This window comes from Petaurus breviceps, unplaced genomic scaffold (genome assembly GCF_028583685.1).
Source record: "Petaurus breviceps papuanus isolate PSGF00001 unplaced genomic scaffold, PetGlider_PUasm1.0 90847, whole genome shotgun sequence".
NCBI classification, from domain to species: domain Eukaryota; kingdom Metazoa; phylum Chordata; class Mammalia; order Diprotodontia; family Petauridae; genus Petaurus; species Petaurus breviceps.
In genome coordinates, this window is record NW_027187360.1 from 12,604,995 (window position 1) to 12,625,850 (window position 20,856).

The 20,856-nt window shown below is 33.6% G+C and overlaps 1 protein-coding gene across 2 annotated transcripts; it reads left to right on the forward strand.

Moving 5' to 3' along the window:
- Positions 1–22: 22 nt before the first annotated feature.
- Positions 23–14,742, forward strand: SPO11 (SPO11 initiator of meiotic double strand breaks). 2 transcript variants are annotated; one of them, XM_069072772.1, is made up of 13 exons: positions 23–329; positions 1,917–2,030; positions 4,056–4,144; positions 4,667–4,733; positions 5,023–5,131; positions 5,741–5,827; positions 6,564–6,600; positions 7,008–7,117; positions 10,599–10,698; positions 11,036–11,073; positions 12,349–12,425; positions 13,961–14,072; positions 14,606–14,742. In XM_069072772.1, exons 1-13 carry the CDS (start codon positions 208–210, stop codon positions 14,723–14,725), a joined length of 1,182 nt encoding a protein of 393 aa, XP_068928873.1. In that variant the 5' UTR covers positions 23–207; the 3' UTR covers positions 14,726–14,742. The 2 variants fall into 2 exon arrangements, with proteins under 2 accessions (XP_068928873.1, XP_068928874.1); XM_069072773.1 differs by lacking the exon at positions 1,917–2,030.
- Positions 14,743–20,856: the final 6,114 nt, after the last annotated feature.

The window sequence follows — 20,856 nt, forward strand, 5'->3', positions numbered from 1 at the left end:
CTCACCCTTTGCAGCTCTCCCTCCCCCTTTCTCCTTTCCTCGCCTCGGATTGGTTGCTGGGAGAAAAAAGCGCGTGGAGAAAGTAGCCTGAGGCAGTCGTGTGGGGGCGGACGAGAGCGAGTGGAGGTGACGCGACTGAGGCACAAGCACCTGGCCATCGCTCGCCCGCTCCCTCTCTCCTCCCTCCCGCTTGCCCAGTCGCACTCAATGGCTTTTGCGCCCATGGGTCCCGAGGCCTCTTTCTTCAGGGTTTTGGACCAGCACAGGGTCTCCCTGATCGAGGCCCTTAAGGAAAGCCCAGGGGTGGCCCCCCGTAAGGAGGCCTCGAGGTAGCCAACAGAGAGACCTGCGTTTAAAAAAAAAAAGTGCGGAAGAGCGCTTTGCGGTGGGGGCCGCCCCCTCCGCCCGCGGCCTCCCGCTGCCAGAGTCTCTCCACCAACCCCATCTGACTTTGACGGAAGGGGGAAAGTAGCCCCAGCACCTCCTGAATAGACTTAGCTTCCCTTAAAAAAAATACCTCAGAGCTGGAATTCCCCGCTAGATGTGCCTCTCTCTATTGCCCCTCTCTACTCCGGTCAGGAAAAAGTTTCTTGGTGGCCTCTCTAAAGGCTCCGGAATGCGCCCCCCCTCTTGTTCTTACTAACGTGGGAAATCGCACAGGGCTTTAGCATCTTTTGGGAACAGTTACTGTGCTTTTGCATCTCTTAACTTTTTTTTGTTTGTTTTTCCTTCCCCCCCCCTTCTTTTTCTAGTGAGTGAGTAATTTACCTGTGCAGTTAGCCACTTTTTTTTGCGGGGGGGGGGGGGGAATATCCTGTTTTAAAATAAAATGAATATTAATGACCAATTCTAGCTCATTCTAAAAGACCTTAAGTTGTATACTTGAAAAAAAAAAATCGACATCCAAGGAATTTATGTGGTTAGATCAAAGGGAAAATGATGGCTGTCAGAGCTCCATAACTGGGATCCACCGTTTTAACTACTAATGCTTTTAAATATTCTTGAAAGTTAAGACAATGTTCATATAAAATAAATATTTATAATCTTTATAATGATAATAGGGCATCTACAGTCGGTTGAGTGTTATCTATTTGCATAACCATTTTTTATCGAAGAGCTTTGTTATTGTCATTGTCTATTGTATTTCCCTGATTTATTCATGCCCTCACTTTATGTGTTATAAACGAATAGCTCTTTGTTGATAACATTTCTTTCAACAAAAACATGTCTATCAGAATAATTCAATTTTGAACAGAATTAAGAAGAGTGAGGGGGGGAAGGAAACTTCTAGTTTAAATTGTCACTTTACCTGATTGTATCTTAAAGAGGTTGACAAAACTCAGTGGAAAATCATAATAGGTTTTTAAAAACCAGCTCTTACAAGACCCTTGTACTTTATAAGAAAGACCTGTACAGTTAATTTCCTAGAGCATGCTTTCCCAGTGACAGTAATTAGGCTTCAGTGTAGATGGAAAAATATTTTATCCTTTTTATAAATTTTTACATTGGAATTTATCTATTTTTTGACCAAAGTCAATGTTACATCATTTGAATTAAAATATCACTAGAATTTCAAGCTTAGAAGTTTGTATTGATATCAGAAAGTTGAAGCAAACTAGAATTTCTTTGTCTAAAAAAATATAACAACACTCATCTCATAATGGGTTGTCAAAGTACAAAGGTAGCACTTTGGTTATCTATAGCTTTTCCATGATTTAGTGGAAGAAATGCAAACAAATGTATATGTATATAAACATATATATAAACAAAAAGAGTGGACAAATTCCTTTTTAAAATCCAAAGAATACTGAGATAATTTTAAAAATACTATTGATTTAGGGGAATGTGACATGCCATAATAGGCTAAAGTAATTGTTACAATTGTCATTTTAATCATTACTTGTTCATGATTTCAGTTCTGAGGTTCTTACATCTATAGAAAATATTATCCAAGACATCATCACAAGCCTGGCAAGAAATGAAGCACCATTTCTCACACTAGACAACAGATCAAATTGGAAAAATATCAAGTGAGCATTTTTCATATTTGAGTTTCAAATCAGTATAAATATCAATGCTAATGCTTATTGAACTCCGTAATCAGGATGATTCTGTATTCCCACAAATGACAAAAGTCATCCTGTTGGTCATTCCCATAATCAATTTGATTACTTGATTCTGTACCTGATTCTTTAGTTTTCTTTTTGAGGGTCTCTCAGTTTACAGAGATTTACTCTACTACATCATATTAAACTCTGAATGAAAGGATTTTCATACTTTATAATTCAGCTGGTGGATTTCCATCTCACCTTATCCAAAACAGAATTCATTATCTTTCCCCAAAAAACCTCTTTTGAATTTTCCAGTTTCTGGTGAGGACTCTATCAAGAATTCTTTTCATTCAGTTTTTCAATATCAGCATTATCTTGACCTCCAATTTCTCCTTTATGCCATATGTCCAAACAGTTGCCAAATTTCACCATTTCTACTTCTGCAACATCTCTGGCATCGTTCCCTTTCTCTCTACTCACATGGCCACCACCCTAGTTCCTATTCTCATCATCTCTCAGATGGACCATTACCAAAGCATACTAATTGGTCTCCTTGCCTATCTGTTCTGTCTGTTCAGTCCATCTTTCATACATCTGTCAAAGGGATTTTCATGCAGAGAAGGTTTAACCATATCAGTCTCTTACTCAGTAAATTCAGATGGCTCCCTCTTGCCTCCAGGATCAAATACAAATCAGTTATATTTTTTAAAACTTTTTACAACCTGGCCCCAACTTCATACTTTTGTCCTGGTTGTTTTCCCTGATGCCTGGAATACAACCCCTTTACTTCTATCTCTTTGAATACTTTGCTTCTTTCAAAACTCAATTCAGGTAGTACCTTCCAAAATGATACTTTACTGAGCCACTCAGCTACTAGCTCACTCTTCCCCTGTCTAATGATCTTGTATTTATTTTACAGAGAATAGAAAATAGATCTGTAATGCTATTGATATAGGGAAATTTTAGGTAAACAAACTCCTTCTACAATGCAGGACAGCACCTTTCCTGCCACTTAACCATTTTCAAGAATTAGCCAAGAGGACTGAAAAGTTAAATGACTTGCCCAAGGTCACACAGCCAGTGTCATAGTAGAGAACCCAAGTCTTTCTGACTTTAAGGCCAGCTCTGTAGCTACTATGCCACACTGTCTCTGTCTCTATTTCTCTATCTCTTGCTCTGTATATATACATGCATACATACACACATATTCACACATATAGATGCATATATATATGTATGTATATATATGTACATGTCTCCTCAGAGGGAATGTAATTTCTTTGAAAGCAGGGTCTGTTTCATTTTTGTCTTTTTTTTCCCCCGAGTACCTAGCATAATGCTTGTTGATTGATGAATATTATACCAACAGAATAGAAATAATTGCTAGGTAGCTGAAATTGCTGGTTTTCTATAAATACAATGCAATTAGTATAGTTTTTATAATTTAAAATTGCTTATTTACTATGTTAAGTAATATAAACTTATACCACATTTTAGAAGCAGCTTTGATTCAGTTCCTACTTTTTATAATAGTAGTGACACCTGGCATGTTTTTTTACTGTGCTTGGTGTGTTCTGCCACCTTTAGGACATATTTGGTAGTTCAGTTAGGTAACTACAAAAGTTCTATATTGTGTACTGAACTGAATTTTTCAGGTAACTTTGGAAAGAAATTAAAATATAATTTTCAAAGTAATAAATATGATTACAAAATTAAAAATGAGGTGCACAAGACATTTCATAATACTGTATGTTTTTCCATGGAAGTAATTTTTCGGTATTTTTTTTTGGGGGGGGGGGGAGAACAGACTAATAAAGATCTATTCCACAAAGAATATACTTCGAATACATATTGAATTATGTAATATAAATTTAACATTAGGACAGTTTTAGTGATCATTTTGTGAACTAAATTAGACTAAAAAGTAATACAATTAAGTATATTATTCAACATTCCAAACTTTATTTTTTTTCCCATTTTATTTTCCTTTAAAAAAAATACTAGATTTGAAGATTCTGTGGGTCTACAGATGATACCTCATTGTACCACCAAAAAAATCAAAAGTGATTCAGCACAATCAGCCCAAAGATTTGGTAAAAATAAATATTTTCTTGGATTTTTAGGGTTAATGAATAGATAAAATACAGTATATTATATTCTTTAATTTACATTGTATTATGTTGTATTCTTTAATTTTTCATTCTTTTAACAACACATTTTCCCGGAAGCAAATTTATTACAATTTTGTGTTGCCAATAACAATGAAAATAATTCTAGAACAAATGTTCTCTCAGAATATGTGATCCAGTAGAAAATCAGTTTTGTAGTTTTTTGGTTTAAAAATCAAGTGCCTTTAGTCTGATTCTTGGGACAACACTAATCTTCTATTTAATTTTGCTTTGGGAACATATTTTAAAATACTGTGGGAAATAACTATGATGTGATATAATTCAAATTAGTATAGCAAATGCTTGTCTTCTTTTAGATTATTGCATTTTTCTTATTCATAGCACTTTATTTTCAAAAAAAAGGGCATTACAGTTTATGTTATTAACAACATCCAACGAATTGGTAATGAATAGAATGAATAACATGTCATTGATTTTACTTTCCAGCTCTAATTCTTAAAATATTATCTATGATCTACAAATTGGTCCAGAGCAATACTTATGCAACCAAGAGGTAACTATGTTATAATTACAAAACTACTCTTAAAAAAATAACATGAGGATTTAATTTAATTAAAAATAGACCCACTATGTTTTTTATCCTATGGATAGCCTTTGGTAAAGATACAACTTATTGTTCTTTTGTTTATAGAGTATTTAAATATTTCTGATGGCATAATAATATATTTGTTCAAGGAAATATGACTATCAGTAGTAAAACAAAATATTTTCTCCCTGTGTTCATTTTTTAAAGCATCTTCTCTAAAAAAATAAGGCTAATTAAAGATATTTTATTTTCGCAGAGACATATATTATACTGATATCCAACTATTTGGTAACCAGAGTGTTGTGGACAATATAATCAATGACATCTCCTGTATGTTAAAAGTACCAAGGAGAAATCTACATATTGTAAGTAACTTTAAAAAATTTTTTTTCTATTTGACCTAAATGTTTCATCCTGTTTACATATGCAATATCTTAATTAGAATGACAATTTCTTCAGGGGACATTTTCCTTTGATAGATTCTTTTTCCATACCTAAATACAAAAGGATTAAAATTGGAATTGATGTTCATTATTCAGCTATATTTTAGTTTAAAGGAGCACTTTTAAAATATACTCTCGGTTATCCACATTATTCTCCTATTAAAGTATGAACTACCCCCCACCATGGGAATTTATAAATATCCTTAGTAATGTCTAAATCCATATTATTTTTTCCTTCACTTCTTAAATTGCTATAATATATTTTTTCTGTACTTCTTAAATTGCAAGATATATGCATATTTATTTAATGTATTTAATAGGCATTTACAATTTCTTATATACTTAAATTGTATACTTAAATATTTGTTTGTTGATGATTACTAATTTTACCCCCAAAAAGACAATTTTTAAAAATTGCAACCTTATATTAAGTATACATAGCACTGTAGATTAACTCAGGGGACAACAAAACTGCATAAACTATATTGGAAAAAATTGGATCAAACATATTTAAATTTTATTTTTTTCCAGCTGTCTACTTCAAAAGGTCTAATTGCTGGTAATTTAAGCTATACTGAAGAAGATGGTACCAAAGTGAATTGTACCTGTGGTTCAACGGTATTTATCAGTAATGCCTTAACATATTTTTGTCATACTTTTGACAGCATTTACTTTTTTTTTAGCTTTTTAAAAACATTAAATGGTTTGTGCTATTTCAGGTTTTAACTATGTTCTTTTGGAGTTTAAGATTTCAAACATAAACTAGAAGAGGAAGATTAGACTAGTTGCTAGCATATTGTCTTTACAATTTGTTTTGGTGAGATTCCAAATTTCAGTGGCATTGGTAATATAATTTTTACCCAAATGTACCTACGTTACACTTTTAAGCATGTGTTCATTTAAGATAGAATGTTTCTCTTTTTAGCACAAAATGGTACAAAATCTTTTTAATGTTTGGTAAAATACAGAAAGGCAAAGTTTATATTTAACACTGTAACTTTATTCTAGGCTTTTAAAATGGAGAAAGCATGTAACATTAAGTCATGGTCAGGTTACTAAGGTAGAGGCATAGATAATGGAGTTAAATAGATTTCTTCATAAGAAATGAAGAATCTGTTCACCTTCGTGCCCTTGCTTTCTGCTTTTCCATCCACACTAGTCAAGATGGAAAGAAATTATAAACTGGGATGGAAAATAGCCTGAATCAAAATCACCAAAATAGCCTGGTGAACCATAAATCTCCATGACTAATGTATGGGGAAGGGGGGATGATTACCATATGATTTTGTTTTTAATTACTAAATATGGCTATACTTACCTATTATTTCAAATGATATCTCTTTTTTATATTTAGGCAGTTGCTGTGCCATCTAATATCCAAGGAATTAGAAGTATCCTTTCAGTAGAAAGTTAAGTTGAGCTATTTTTAAAATGCCTAAGAAATAGTCCATGTTTTAAAAGTTAGTTTTCACATACATTTTTTAAAAATTTATCTTTTGGGGGGGACTTGAAGGGGGAGGCAGGGCAATTGGGGTTGTGTCTTGCCCAAGGTCACAGAGCTAGTAAGTGTCAAGTGTCTGAGGCCAGACTTGAACTGAGGTCCTCCTGACTCCAAGGCTGGTGCTCTAATCACTGCACCACCTAGCTGTCCCTTTACATGCATTTTTTATTTAAAATTAAATTAGGAAAACTACAGTTGCTTCTGAATGTTTATTTATAGCATCAATTGTTCAGTTGATTATCAAAGTTGAATATTGTTGGCTTTCATTTTATACATAATTCTGACTTAACATAGAAGATTTGGCTACAGACGCTAAGTTCCTACTAATTGTAGAAAAAGATGCAACATTCCAGCGACTCCTAGATGATAACTTCTGCAACAAACTATCTCCATGCATAATTATCACGGTATATTGATAGCTTTTTTTAAGTTTCAAGATTTCATCATGCTTTGCAAAGATGGATTTTAATGTTTTTAAGAGATCTCTATAGTTTCCATAGTTTTGTCTTATTTGTAGGATGTTTCCTCTCATTCTACCTTGTATTATTTTTTTCTGTGTATGACTTATCACCCAAGTTGACTGTGAACTCCTTGGGAATAGGGACTGTGTCATGCATAGCTTATCTGTAGAGTCTAGCAAAGTGCATTATACATGGTAGGTGTTTAATAAATTTTTGTTAAGTTTAATGTATTGAATAAGTAGCTGTAATAGTAAACAGATGTGTCCATTTAAGAAATGCATTTGTATTTTGGCAAAACTTTCAGTCAAAATACTTTCTCCTTTCCCTTTTTGGTCTATACCAATGAAATCATTGAAATAGGAAACTCCTTGAGGAAAAAAATAAATATATTATTTATATATTTATTATATAAATAATATTATATATTATTTCAACTAATGCAAATTGACACCACCTTTGCAAATTCTAGTCTTTCTTAATTACCTGGAGTACTAAGATGTTAATTTACTTGGTCAAGATGATATAGCCAGGATAGGTCAGAGGCAAGATTCAAATCCTAGTTGTCCTGTCTTTGAAGTTTACCCTCTGTTTACTACTTCACACTGCCTCTCTTTTTTAACTTATTACTGTAAGATAAAACTACCACAATTTACTGTGGTTACTACTCACAGTGCATAGACACTTTGCCTCATTAAAGGAATATGTGTTCTAGGTACAACATCCAGGTTGCCAGTTATGATGTTGCACCATTTTCAACTTCGGCCATTTATGACAAGGTTCTGTTGCAGGAACATATTTTAAATGGGCCACTACGATGATGTAGCTTTGGTACTAATTTCAATAATGAAATCACAAATACTGTCCTTCACTCACTGCTACACACAATTTTAGGTACCATAATATTTTAATATTAATCAGTTAACATATTTTACTGGGACATAGCCATGGCCTAGTATTAGGCTAGGCACTATGAAAATATAAAAAACAATAGGTGGCACAGTAGTTAGAGAACTGGGCTTGGAATCAGGAAGACTTATCTTCATGAGTTCAAATCTGTCCTCAGACACTTACTAGCTGTGTGACCCTGGGCAAGTCACTTAACCCTGTTTGCCTCAGTTCCTTATCTGTAAAATAATCTGGAAAAGGAAACAGCAAACAATCCAGTATCCTTGCCAAGAAAAAGAGTTGGACAGGACTGAAATGATTCAACAACAACACCACCACTTGCCCTTATGGAGCTTACAATCTAAATGGGGAGACAGATTCATATGCATGAAATAATCAATGAATAATAAAAAGTACTAAATTCTGAGGTATAGACTGTGTAGGTGCTGGAAGAATTCAGAGATCAAAGAAAGACTTCATGGAGCTGGTAGATTAGCCTTGAAGGAGAGGCAAAAGAATTTGGATAGAGTTGAAAGGCATTTCTTTTTTTTTTTGAAAGGCATTTCAAAAGAGGAAATAACATAAATAAAGGAATGGAATAGAGAATGAATATTCAGGGAACAACAAAGAAAATGATATAATTTGAATGGATGGTTCATGTGGGGGAATAATAAAAAATAAAGATGAATAAATTGGGTGGGGCAAAATTATGAAAGGCCTTGAAAGCCAGACAGTTTATTATATATTATTTCATAGAATCAAAGATTTAGAACTGGAAGGAACTTTAGGATTATCTAATTCAACCCCTTCATTTTACAGATATAGATTTAATATAATAGGAAACTGGTATCCACTAAGTTTATTTTTTAAGTTTTAATCAAAAGAGTGTCATGATTCAATTCAACAAACATTATTAAGTACCCTTTGTATACTCTAGGTGCTATGTGTAAAAATACAAAAAAATAAAATAGTTTCTGCTTTCAATATGACTATGTCCTACTGGTAGGATATGTGCTTACAAAGACATATAGTGCATGTGTGAATTTATATGTGTGTATACACATTTAATTTATTCATTTTAATTTTAACATTTTATTAAATATTAATTAGTATATTTAGTAGTATTTTAATATATTCACATATATTAATATTGATGAAGTAAAGGAGTAAACATTAACATGAGGGGAGGGATGTGGGAGGAGAAGGATCAAGAAAACTTTACAAAGGATGTAGTGGTTAAAGAAGACAAGTACAGCAGTAGGATGGATAGGAGGAGGGAGAAATTAAAGTCAGAGAGGCCAATAAGGGGGCTGCGGAAATAATCCAGGTGAAGTCTAGAACTAATATGATAGCAATGGGCATGGAAAAGAAGAGACAAATCAAGAGATATTTCAAAGGAAAAATAGTAGAACTTGGTGACTGATGGGTATATGTCAGTTGATGAGAAAAAAATAAAAAATGATGCCAAAGGTTTTTAACCTACATCATTGGGAGAAAGAATGGTGATGCCACTGAAAGACAAGGAAGTGTTATTTTGAATTAGAAGACATAAGTTTAATTGTGAGAATATTTAATTTGAAGTGTAAATATTAAGTGACTAGAGATAATGACTAGAATTTAGACGAAAAGATAGGACAATGAGATTTAAGAATCAGTTTAGAAGTGATAGTTGAAGCAATAAAAATTAAAGCTCTTCCCAAGGAAAAAAGTATAGTAAGAAAAGGGCAGAGTTCTTCAGACTATATCTTGAAAAATACAGTTATAGGATGGTTAGACCAAAGCATGGTCAGAGAAAGAATGAAAAGATATTTCTTATTCTTGTGTGTAATTATTGGGGCTTATGTTGCCTCAGTTAATATACGTTGCTATATATAGGGTTCTTAACCTGGGGTCTGTGAACTTTAAAAAATCTTATAACTATATTTCAACTTTATTGGTATTCTTTTTTTTCATTGCAGGGGGGAAGGCAGGGCATTTGGGGTTAACTGACTTGCCCAGGGTCACATGGCTAATAAGTGTTAAGTGTCTGAGGCCAGATTTGAACTCAGATCTTCCTGACTCCAGGGCCAGTGCTCTATTCACTGTGTCACCTAGCCACCCCAATTAGTATTCTTTATATCCTATGCATTTTGTCTTATACACTAAAAACATTTTTATAAAGAGGGGACCAATAGGATTGACTAGACTGACAAAGGGTCCATGATACAAAAAAGGTTAAGAACCCCTGTTATAGAATATTCTGTCATTTTCATAGGCTACATAATGCCATGTTTTTAATAGTTGATAAATATATCAATAATACATAGAATGGCATAGATTCTTAGAGCTGTAAAGACCCTTAAAGATCAGTAAGTATTTCAGTTCAGTAGCACATTTGCTTAACAAGTCAATTCAAATCATTTACTCTCTATAATAAGAATTCCATGAATCATCAAATGTAATTGAAAATCAAATGGCCTTCTTTAAACCATTGATAAAGTCTGGGAGTTATTTTATAAGCCTAATTTTACCTTCACTAACAGATATTTAAATTTATTCTTAGGGCAAAGGAGTACCAGATCTGAACACAAGACTTCTAGTCAAGAAATTGTGGGACACATTTCATCTTCCTATTTTCACTCTTGTAGATGCCGATCCACATGGTAATTGACTGACTATATGAAAGCACAATAATAATTCCACCATTTCATACTAGAGATTTTTTTCCTTCTGTTTTGGGATGTTTTTCCCTCTTTTAATTAGTTTGTTTAGCAATAAATTTATTTATTTTAATGCTTAAAGAGTAAAGTCATTTATTAAATGAAATTAAGGAGCTAGTGATCATTTGTGACAAGTCTCTATTTCTTTTTTCCTATTATATTCTGAAACTCAGATTGCCATATTGTCTTATGTGTAATATCCATGAAAATAATATTTAAATATTTATATACTAAATGAAATCTGACAACACCGATATTTAAAGTTAATTTTGTTTAACAGGCATAGAAATAATGTGCATCTATAAGTATGGATCTTTGGTAAGTATAGCTAGATATTTCCCTTACTACATTATTTATTTATTAAAATAATACACTAGTCACACTAGACAAAATCTTCACTGATATAGAATCATTGAGTTAAGCAAGAAGTAGGAAATTTGGGGCGGCCAGGTAGCACAGCGAGTAAGAGCACTGGCCCCAGTGTCAGGATGACCTGGGGATCGAATCTGGGCTCAGATACTCAGCACCACACCCAGAAATAACTGGCCGTGTAACCTTGAGCAAGTTACTTAACCCCAATTGCTTAAAAAAAAAAAGTAGGAAATTTATCAGACAGACTAGTTGTAGATTCTATGACTGAATCTATGTTTAATTTATTCTGATACCAGACACCAACAGTAACCAGTACATCTATTAAATACATAGCATTAACATTAGACAAGAAGTATTATCTGTTATCAATAGGGTCTTATGGGCCAGGGTTATAGCAAGTTGGTAAGAGTAATATTGTCTGGTCACTCTGGAGCTATTTGGGATCATATATCTTTTTTCTGCAACCACAAGAAGAAACTGCCACAAAACTGTCTGTGTTCACAGTTTTATTATTAGAACTATTGAGATTAAGAAAATTGTATATTGGGGCGGCCAGGTGGCTCAGTGAGTAAGAGCACCGGCTCCAGTGTCGGGATGACCTGGATCAAATCCGGGCTCAGATCCTCAGCACCACACCCAGAAATAACTGGCCGTGTAACCTTGAGCAAGTTACTTAACCCCGATTGCTTTAAAAAAAAATTGTATATGATTTTACACTTACAGTATTTTTTCTTTATATGCCCAAATTCTTTTAAATTGATATGAAAAAGTAATGGAATAAAGAGAATCAAAGAAGGCAATGATAGAAGATGAAGTGAAAGAGGCTCAGAAATATTGAATACTATTCTTCTTAAATGGATTCTTAATGTAAAACTTTGCTGCCATTTCTGATACTATTGTAAATTTGAGGGTAGGAGGCTGTATGACATAGAACATGTGGAAGGGAAGAGCCCTGCAACATTACTACTAGTTCCTTCTAAATATCACAATCACATGGATATTAGAAATGAAGACAAGGTGGTGAGTGGACAGAACACTGGCTGTGGAGTCAGGAAGACTTGAGTTCATATGCAGACTCAAATGCTTATTAGCTAGCCTAGTCACATCCCCAATTGCCTCAAAAATAAAAAAAGATAAAGAAAAAAAGAAATGAAAATGGTAGAGTGCTAACATTCTCTGCAACTTTGTCCTATTTTGATATATGTTTATCCTTTATTTTAGTCAATGTCTTTTGAAGCTCATAATCTCACAGTTCCAACTATTAGATGGCTTGGTCTTCTTCCCTCTGACATTGAAAGGTTAGCAATTTTAGCAGAAATTACCTTTTAAAAATAATTTTTTTGGAGTGTTGGAGTGTTCCAATAATTTGAACAAATCAATGAGAGAATTGTTGAGAATTTTCCATATTCATTTGTCTATTTTGACTCTGAATTATTTTATATAATTTTGAATTAAACTTCCAATTGCTTTGGATTTACTTAAATTGAATGCTTGGGTAATACAGTATTCTGGTTGACTGAATGCTTTCGTTAATTTGAAAGTTGATCGGAATTTTTGTTTCAACCCTGTCAGTTGAAAATCTTTCTAAAATGCATTAATACACTTACTATATGACATAAATTAAACTTAATTGAATGATCATCAGTATAATTAATCATCATAATATGTGTAATTCTATACATGTAGAACCCCTAAGTCTGGACGTTTGTCTAAATGAGTATTGGTCACATGTCATCATGTAGAAATTGCTTTTGTTTATTTCTATTAAATCCCTAATAAGAGTTTGCTTTCTTGTGATTGTATTTTCTCATGACAGCACAGTATAGAAAAATACAAATAAATGATAAATTCAGGTTTACAGAACTGAATTCTGGCAAATTGAGATTTTGCTTTATTTATTGTGTATGGCAGAGTCAATAGGCACTTGATATGTGTTCTTTTAAAGAGATATCATACATGTGGCTCAGATGTCACATATAGCTCACAACATTCCTGGGTGCAGCCAGAACCATATTAAAATGTAGTTTCTATCTGATTTTGATGTGTTAATATATTAACAACAACAAAAAAGAAATATGTAAACATGTAGTTTCCTAAGTCAAGATGCAGCACCCAAGGATCCTTGTGGATTGTTTAGTAGCCCCTGACTTCTATTCGAGTTTGACACCACTGCTCTATTGGATATATTTGGTATATTAATCAGTAATCAGAGTGCTTTTCTGTATTTCCCCCTAAACTTAGTACCCTTCCCAAGAGAATGTATGCCATAGTTTAGCATCTTTATTTCTACCCCTTCATTTCTGAACCTACAAAGTCTTCAGAAACAACACTTCTATCATGTTTTAATTTCCCTCCTCTCACTTTTCTCTTATTTCTTTCAATAAAACTAATATCTTATCTTTGTAGAACATGGACAGGGATTCTAAGGGAAGTGCTACTCTGACTTCCACCCTCCTTCATACCAAAGTTATTGGCTACTTATATGCTCAATTTTTTTAAATGTTTGTTTGACCAAAACTGTGCCTAATTTAATGCTTTAATTAGAAACTGTACATTGCTGGTGGTTTCCCGTAATTTTCTCATCTATTATTTCTGGGTATAATACTTCATTCCTTCAAGGAGATTGCAACTCCTTTGCTATAGATGCAAAATTTTTTATGCTGGAGCCAACTTGATAAACTCTTCTGAATCTGACTAGGCTAGTTACTTGACAGAGATACAGTATCATAGAAACAATAATAGAGAAACAATACATGATCCAGTTGAACTATAAATACAAATTACAAAAAAAATTTTGCTTTCATTATTTTTTTAACCTATGCTTTTTTTCCAGATTAAATATACCAAGAGGTACATTAATTCCCCTGACTAACCGGGACCAAATGAAACTCAATAGCATCCTGAAGAGACCTTATGTTACGTGCCAACCATTTTGGAAAAAAGAAGTACAGATTTTATTTGATTACAAATTGAAATGTTTTATGTTATATTTAAATATATTTTTTACTAGCTTCAATAGAAAAAAGTTGTTGTATTCTAGCATACAATATTTAGAAAATGTTTACTGAGAAGTTTTTGTAAGCATCAACTAGACGTCACAGTTTCTTTTAGGGGACTTTCAAAGATATTTGATACTGTATGATTGATGATATTTTTACATGAATCTTTTTATAAATGCTGATAAGGAATGAAGAGAATTTTTCTCCTTTATCTTGGTTATATAATCCTTTAAAATAATATTTAGGAATTTCAAAGCAAATGTTTTTTAGGAAACCCAATTTGATTTAATTATAAAAGGAATCAAAACTGAGCTTTTCTTAACATAGGTGGCTTTAGCTCTGAGTTAATAAATAGCCTGATTTCCCCTGTAGGCTAGTATACATGGTTTGGGAAATTCAGGGCAAAGTTGGAGGAAACACATTATAGATATGTCACAGCAAAGGTGTTTAATACAACTATACTTTGTGTTTATTTACAGATGGAAATAATGGCAGAATTGAAAATGAAGGCAGAAATTCAAGCTTTGACATTTATTTCATCAGATTATCTTTCCCGAGTATACTTACCTAATAAATTACAATTTGGAGGATGGATATAAGACTATCTTAGCAAATCCTAAGAAAATGACTAATGTATTTTGCTATTTTGAGAAGGGTATATTTTCTTGACAAAAGACAAACTGAAATAAGCTTAAACATATTCATTAAAAGATACTTTTCATTTTCTTTAGACTTCTTTATCTTATTCAACTTCATATATATTTATCTCCATTTTGTGATAATGTTATAAAGAGATTATGATAAGTTATAAAGAGAATATAAAGGGAATTCCATCTATAATTCTATTGTTTTGACTGTTGTTGAAATTATTTGAACAAATAATCATTTTATGTAGTCAAAAGTTGAAGAAAGATTTTATTTGTTCTCCATTTAACTGTCTTTATATCATTCTATTGGCCTTTTCATACAAAAGAATAAATTTTTCTAAGTGTAAATCAAGTTTTTGCAAGTAATTATAAGTCTAGATGATATTTTCTTAGTTAAAACTTCCTACATACTCTTTATTTAGAAGCGATAACCTCATCAGAAACCACTGAAATACAGAAAGAATATCATGATTAAGTGTCATGGCATAACCAGACTTGTTTTCTCATGTAATATGTATTTTATTGAAAAATTGTTACTTAGAAAAAATTGAAGAATATATTGGCTCATCACCAACATTTGAATGATCTAAGTTACTCTTTAATTTAATGCAAAGAATAGACCAGGAAATCAATACAATTACGAGTGTACCCATTCCTGCTAGGATAGAAATGATATGAACTTAGGGAGGAAATGATCACTACTTCTTAGAGTTTGTGATGAAAACTAGGCATTTTTTGGCATACATCCTCAATTTTGGGAAAACAGATCTCAAAAGCTTCAGAGGAAAGATAGAATCTCCTGAATTAAAATTCTATAGGGTAAGTCAGCCCAAGAGGTATGGAAAGCTCTGGAGAATGAAATTCTAGGAGGCAGAGACAAGATGGCAGATTAATAGAAGCAGTACAGTGAACTCCCCAACAAAATTCCTCCAAACAAATTTAGAAAACACACTAGACTAAGTACTGATGGAGAAAATCAAGAAAAAGTCACAGTGAGATATATTTCCAGCCCAGGTCAGCATAGAGACAGAGAGGTCTATGGACACCAGGGTGAATCCTGGTGCTAAAGACACTAACATTCCCAGGAAGAGGCTACCTACAGGAGCAAGAAGGCATCCCAGACCCATCTGAGACAGATGTTAACTGACAACTGAATGCCCACTACCCAGTTTCGGGTCACATATTCAAGGCAGACCATAGGAAAGATCTGCTCAGGTCCCCTCCAGCTCCAGCAGTCTCAGGTGCTAGGAGAATTATTCTTGTGTATGAAAATGCCAATAGGATGATATAAAGACAATTAAATGGAGAACAAATAAAATCTTTCTTCAGCTTTTGACTACATAAAATGATTATTTGTCCAAATAATTTCAACAACAATCAAAATAACAGGAGCAAAGTTATCACAAGTGTAGTTCAGAATCCAGAAGCAGAGTGGAGGGAGTGGCTGACACTCACTTAAACCTCACTCATCAAACTGGTCAAAGAAGGGAAAAGTTGGGTAAAAAAAATACATTTCATTCAACAGGCATATGGGAGGGGAAAAGGAGGAGGAAGAAAGGGGAATTGGAGGGATGGTAGATTAAGGGACAGATTAATTCAAAGCAAAGCAAACCCTAAGGATGTACAAAAATATAGCTCTTTTTGAGGTTGTAAAGTATGGGAATCTGAAGAGGTGCCCATAAACTGAGGAATGGTTGAACAAGTTATGATGTATAAATGTGATTGAATATTATTGTGCTGAAAGAAATGAGGAAGGGAATGGTTTCAGAGAAACTTGGGAAGATTTATATGAAATGATGCAAAATGAAGTAAATAGAATCAGGAAAACAATTTATACAACAATAATATGATAAAGGCAAACAACAATGAAAAAATTAGGAACTCTGATTAGTGCAATGACAATTCCAGGGGACTGATGATGAAACATGTTACTCACTTCTTGATAAAAAGAGAAGAACTCAGAGCCAAGAATGAGGACATATTTGGACATAGCCAATGGGAAAATTTGCTTTCCTTAACTATACATGTTTGTAATAGGGGTTTTGGTTTTCTTCCATTCTCAATGAGGTTGGGGGATGGGGAGCTAAGGAGGAAGAGAAGGTAGATTTTTGCTGATTGAAATATATATACACATACATAATGAAATTTTGAAGATGGAAAGGGAAACAATTCCAATGAGGAGTAAAAAATAGATGTTGTCTAAAGAATTCTATATTGATGCATAGACAACTCTGAACAATTTAGGTTTTAAAAGTATATGTATGAGAGGCAACATGATAGAGTGGATAGAGGTACAGCCTTAGAGTCAGGAAATCAATCCTGCCTCTGACATTTACTAGCTATGTGACTCTGGGTAAGTCACTCACCTTCTCAGTGTCCCAGACAATTCTCTAAGAGTATAAGTTGCAGAGTAGATGCTCACTTGACTGGTAGAGAAAATTTTCCTATCAGTATTCCACAGGTCCAGTAAAAAAAAAGGCACAAGCAAGGGTAAGCAGCAGAAGATGAATACAAAAAAAAAATGTCATAGTCCTATAAGAATACTACCAGGAGTGCTAAACCCTCAAATGATATTAGGTCAACAATGATCACATCTGGAACATTTTGCTCAGCTCTGGGTGCTACAGTTTTGGAATGACATTGATAGACTGGAATGTGTCCAGATGAGGGCAACCAAAATTTTGAAGGTCTATTAGTCCATACTATATGAAGGCTATAAAGAAACTAGGGATGTTTAGACTGCTGAAGACATTTGTTGAGGGGACATGATAACTGTGTTCAAGTATTTGAAGGGTCGTCTTGTAGAGAAGAGTTTAAACTTGTTCTGCTTGGTCCTAGAGACAAGAAGCAATGGATGGAAACTGTGAAGAAGTAAATGTAAGGAATATAATGAAAAATTGGTTCCTTAATGTAAGGAAAACTTTTCTAAAAAGACCTATTCAGGCATAGACCAGACTATGTTGGGAAGAGGTAGGCCCTACCCTTCAAGGCTATTCAACTTATCTGTTACCTTTTAGTGGGAATTCTTTTTCATGTATTGATTGGACTAGATGGCCACTGAGCACCCTTTCAAGTCTGAAATTCTACAATTTTCTAATGGTTTTCAGTCTTCAGAAATTTTGGGTTACATGTCCTTGAAAAATTAAAGACAATATATTTTTCAAAAGATACAACTTCATATTTCAATGATCCATTTTCCCTACACTATAGTTTTCTGGGAACTTTCTTTTTTAATTTAATTTTATTATTTTTCAATTAACAAAAAATCTATTTTCTTTTTCTCTCACCTCTCTCTACTGGAAAAGAAAATAAGAAAGGAAATAAAAACCTTTGTAACAAATATATATGTTTAACCAAAATAAATTTCTGCATTGATCATGTTTTTATATATATGTATATATATATATATTTTGCAATTCCCTGATTACATTACCTCTCAATTAGGAGGTGAGAAGCATGTTTCATCATAAGCCCTCTAAAATTGTAAAATCTTTCAAAGCTGTTTATTCTTTTTTTTTTTAAGCAATTGGGGTTAAGAAACTTGCTCAAGGTTACACGGCCAGTTATTTTGTGTGGGTGCCAAGTATCTGAGGCCGGAACCAATCTCGGATCTCCTGACTACAGGGCTGGCGCTCTTACTCACTGTGCCACCTGGCTGCCCCAAAAGCTGTTTATTCTTACAATCAATTGAGTTAATTTATATTTATTAAGCACCTGCAATATGGCAGACAGTGCACTAAGTACTAGGAATAAAGAAAATTAAAATACAGTTCCTGATTTCAAAGAGCTCAGAGTTTAATAAGGGAGACACAGATAAACTGTACAAACAAGCTCTATATAGAATAAATTGGAAATAATTAACAGAAGGAAGGGACTAGAATTAGGGGAGATTGTTAAAAACCCCAGTTTTGGTAACAAGAAGTCACTATTAGACAAATCTATTAGGAAAGCTAGAAAGCAGTGTGGCAGAAAATACTAATATGGTGTAAGAAAGACTTGTATGAACTGATGCAAAGAGAATGAACAGAACCAATGAATAGTTGATACAGTAACAACAATATTATAAAGATAATTAACTTTGAAAGACTTAATACCTCTGATTGACATAATGACCAGGCACATTTCCAAAGGACTCATGATGAGACATTTTTTTTTTTTTTTAAGCAATCGGGGTTAAGTAACTTGCTCAAGGTTACACAGCCAGTTATTTCTGGGTGTGGTGCTGAGTATCTGAGCCTGGGATTTGATCTCCAGGTCATCCTGACACTTGAGCCGGTGCTCTTACTCGCTGAGCCACCTGGCCACCCCATGATGAGACATGTTATCCATCTCCAGATACAGAGTAAGGTACAGATACAAGCATATTTCTAGTATCCTATAGTATTAATGGGTCAAAGGGATACACAGTTTAGTGACTCTTTAGGCATAGTTCCAAATTACTTTCCAGAATGGCTGGATGAATTCACTAGTTTACCAACAATGCATTAATATGTCTGTTTTTCTACCCTGGTGTGAGTCCTCATTACCTTACTCCTGGACTATTGCAATAGTTGGTTGGTCTGTTTGTTGATCTGTTAGGTGGTCTCCATGCCTCAAATCTCTTCTCATTCCACTTCAGATTACACTCAGCTGCCAGATTAGTCTTTCACTGACTGTGTCCATTCTTTGAATTCTCTCTACCTCTTAGACTCCCTGGTTTCCTTCAAGTCTCAGCTAAAGTTCTACCTTATACAAGAAGCCTTTCCTGATTCCTTCTAATATTCACCTTTCCCTCATTGATTATTTCTAATTTATCCTGTATATATCTTGTTTGTTCATCTTTGTTTGCATGTTGTCTTCATTAAAACTGTAATTTCCATCTTTTGCCCTTTTTTGTATCCCCAGTATTTTGCACAGTGCCTGGCACATAGTAGGGTCTTAATAAATTCTAGTTGATTAACTGACTCTGACTTGGAAGTTATGGATTTTTACTATGATATTCCCAGGAGTTTTTATTTTGATGTTTCTTTCAGAAGGTGACCAGTGGCTTCTTTCTGTTTTCACTTTGCCCTCTGATTCTAAGAGTTCCAGGCAGTTTCCTTTTATTATTTCTTGAACTATAATGTTTAGGCTCTTTTATTGGTCATAACTTTCAGATAGTCCATTGTTCTTATATTTAAAATTTTATTTTTCAGATTTGCATTCCCTCCCTCTCTGTCTCTGTCTTTCTGTCTCTCTCTTTATCCTCCACATTAGAGAAATCAAGAAAGACAAAGTTCTATGAAATACATGTATAGTCAGTCAAAACAAATTTGCATATGAGCTAGATTAAAAAGTGTCTTACTCTGTACTCTAAAGCCATCATCTCTCTAGCAGGAAGCAGATAACTTGTTTCATCTAGAGCAAACTACAGCCTACAGGTCAAATCCAGTCTACCAATTGTTTTTGTCCAACCCATGAGATAAGAATAACTTTTAAATTTTTTATGTAAAATGTAAAAAAGTCTAGTGTTTAAAAAACTCAAAATTGCAGCAAATGGGACAAAAACTCATTATTCAACAAAAAAACTATTGAGAGAAGTGGAAAGCAGTCTGACAGAAATTAAGCCTTCATTTTAGAACATGGCCGTTAATAACTTTACTTTAAGATGAGATTCCTGAATGCCTGAACCTAAGGTACAGCATATTAAAAAAAAAAAACAGAGGTAAAATAAAATAAAAAGGCAAAGTTGCATCAGTTTTTTTGTGATTTGCAAATTATTACAAGGCATAGAAGTGATAGAGGGATAAAAATGGAACATCTTTTATCTATATTATTGAAGTTTGTAATTTAAAAAAAAACATTCCTATTAGCAAAGAATTAGAAGTTGAGGGAGAATCTATCTATTGGGGAATGGTTGACCAAGTTATGATGTATGGATGTGATGAAATATCCTTGTGCTAGAAGAAATTATGAAGAGGATGACATCAGAGAAATTTGGAAAGACTTGTATGAGCTGATACCGAGTAAAGTAAGAAGAACCAGGAGAACAATTTATGCAACAATAAAAATATTGTAAAGACAACCAACTTTGAAAAACTTAGGAACTTTGATCAGCATAATGA

Coding starts and splice junctions, on each gene's coding strand:
- SPO11 (XM_069072772.1), top strand. CDS start 208: ATGGCTTTTGCGCCCATGGGTCCCGAGGCCTCTTTCTTCAGGGTTTTG. Junction 6,601..7,007: donor TAATATCCAAGGAATTAGAA/GTATCCTTTCAG, acceptor TTAACATAGAAG/ATTTGGCTACAGACGCTAAG. Junction 14,073..14,605: donor AACCATTTTGGAAAAAAGAA/GTACAGATTTTA, acceptor GTTTATTTACAG/ATGGAAATAATGGCAGAATT.